This window comes from Etheostoma cragini, chromosome 11 (assembly GCF_013103735.1).
Source record: "Etheostoma cragini isolate CJK2018 chromosome 11, CSU_Ecrag_1.0, whole genome shotgun sequence".
NCBI lineage: Eukaryota > Metazoa > Chordata > Actinopteri > Perciformes > Percidae > Etheostoma > Etheostoma cragini.
The window spans coordinates 1,664,068-1,666,485 of NC_048417.1; the positions used below are offsets into that span (position 1 = coordinate 1,664,068).

At 44.2% G+C, this 2,418-nt stretch overlaps 1 protein-coding gene across 1 annotated transcript in view; it reads right to left on the reverse strand.

Moving 5' to 3' along the window:
* Nucleotides 1-1,546: 1,546 nt before the first annotated feature.
* The window catches only part of LOC117953172 (E3 ubiquitin-protein ligase HECW2-like), an 18,102-nt gene continuing 17,230 nt past the window's right edge, over nt 1,547-2,418 (reverse strand). Inside the window, exon 4 of the mRNA XM_034885988.1 lies at nt 1,547-1,704. Within this exon, the coding sequence (XP_034741879.1) occupies nt 1,547-1,704 (158 nt within the window). The remainder of the gene's footprint in view (nt 1,705-2,418) is intronic.

Below are 2,418 nucleotides of genomic sequence, written 5' to 3' on the forward strand. Positions count from 1 at the left end.
ACAGTCTGTTGGGCCGGTCTTGTAAGTGTTAACGTAGAATTTGGTTCCCGGTATTATTTTGAGTCCAACTTTAAAGTTTTCAACCGAGTTTCTGTCCTACTCTAAAAATGTGACATATCCCATCTTAAACCAGAGGGAAACCCCCAAAGACTCCCTCATTTTAAACGCCCCAATGTCCCAAAACATCATCTCATCGGAGGTAATGTCACTTTTTCGCCTCCCATGTGATGATTTTCCAGTTAGGAAAGTGTAAATCTGGAACTACAACATGATCACAGTGAACACCGATATAAATGACACTAATATTTATATAAAACACAGCTCCCATCTGCACCAAGTTACTCTACAGAGTCGTTTAAGCCACCAATTCACAACAAGGCCGACGATGTGCGTCTCAAAGCACTAAAACCGCACCAGACGGACAACTGCAAAGACTAATTATTATTATTATTATTATTATTATTATTATTATTATTATTATTATGTGCATATTTGTTTTATTTCTTCCCTAAATGTGTGTGTTACATGTGTACCATGTATTTATCAACGGGATTTTTTTAGAGTTTACTGGGTTTTACTACTTTTTATATTTGTGTTGTTGACTGTAATCTTCTTATTGTTGTTGTTGTTTTAGGTTTTTTAAGGAGATAATTTTAAGATCTTGTCCAGGGACAACCAATGAAAAACAGCCTTTTGGCTAATTCTACACTGTCCCCGTCTAGTAAATTAACAAATAAATAAATAAAAGCGGATCACTCACATCGATAGTACTTGTTTAAATTCAAACCCACGTGACAGGTAGTCGGTGTCGGTGCGTTCACATCGGGAACCACAGCGGTGTCTGTGCAGAGCACGCCGGCGTCTGATTGGTCGCTTGCTTGAGGGGCAAGAGTGATTGGTCCCTGATGACGTCATCTTTAGTATCAATCAGGGCTGTACTCAAGACAACCTTAGTCGAGTCCAAGACCAGTCCAAGACCAGGACTAGACGAGTCCAAGTCAAGACCCAGTTCGAAGAGGTTCGAGTCCAAGACAAGTCCAAGACCAGGACTAGACGAGTCCAAGGCAAGACTGAGTCCAAAAAGGTTCGAGTCCAAGACAAGACCGAGTCCAAAAAGGTTCGAGTCCAAGACAAGTCCAAGACCAGGACTAGACGAGTCCAAGGCAAGACTGAGTCCAAAAAGGTTTGAGTCCAAGACAAGGCCGAGTCCAGGTCAGTAATAAAGGTCTTATGCGTGACAGTATCAAGACAATCCTTTTGGGTTTCACTTTCCCTCCAATAGTATTATCAACATAATAAAGACACCTGGACTCGGTCCAGACCAGAAGCCATATGGGGCAAGACCAGCGGCTGAGACAAGTCCGAGCCCAAATACTAGCGAGTCCGAGACAAGTCCAAGACCAGGGAACAACGGTCTTGAATCCAGACTTGAGTCCAAGACCGGACTCGAGTACTACAGCCCTGGTATCAGTTCTCATGAAGTCACTCTAGTCTAGAAAACATAGTGATCTCAGTGTTGGAGACATGTTTTTGTAAGTAAACACGTTCAGAACCAGTGAAGTCCACCTCCAATCACCGTAGGCCTTTTATCGTTAAACCACGACCCGGCTGCGGAGGACTGAAGGGTTTTAACGGACCGGCGGGTGTGGAACAGATGCTCTGCTGCATCCGTGAGACAGCAGGAAAGGCCCAGCAGCTGCTTCACTGACACGAGGGGGTGTGAGACACAGCAGGAGGACGGGAAGACAGACAATAAGACACCAGTAGGACACCAGGCTCAACACAAAGAGGCATTAAGTCCCAAAGGTGTTGGTGCAGGTGCAGCTGTGGGAGACCAGACCCATCACCTGGCATGTGACCCCCATACTGTAAACCACTAGTCATCATCAGTTGGCTTTCATATATTTTTGAAGTAGATCTCCATTCGAGGTTTTTCTGGATCACACTGGTTGATAACACGGTCATGGCTAAGGGGGGTTAGGGTGAACGCAACCGGCTTAAAAGAATTCATTGGCTACCAAAACTTTTTAAAAAGCCAAAAAGCCAATCAAATGTTAGGCCTACGTGCCGTAACAACGCACGGCACAAACAGGGAACAGCTGACCCCGACAGTCAGACTGATGGTGTCGAGCAAACAGACAGAATTCCAAAAGCTTGAAAATATCAAATATATCTCTTCTTATGACACTTAAAAGTCTGGTGATAATCTATAGTTCTCTTTCTGTCAACAAATCACATGAAAAGACCCAAACCAACAAAGAAGAGATCCTACTAACAAGTATTGTGTGCGTGTGTGTGTGTGTGTGTGTGTGTGATACATCTTCTTTCTCTGCGCCGTAGGTCTAAGCCACTAATGGCACACGCACACACACACAGACTCACTCTCTCTCTCTCTCTCTCACACACACACACACACAC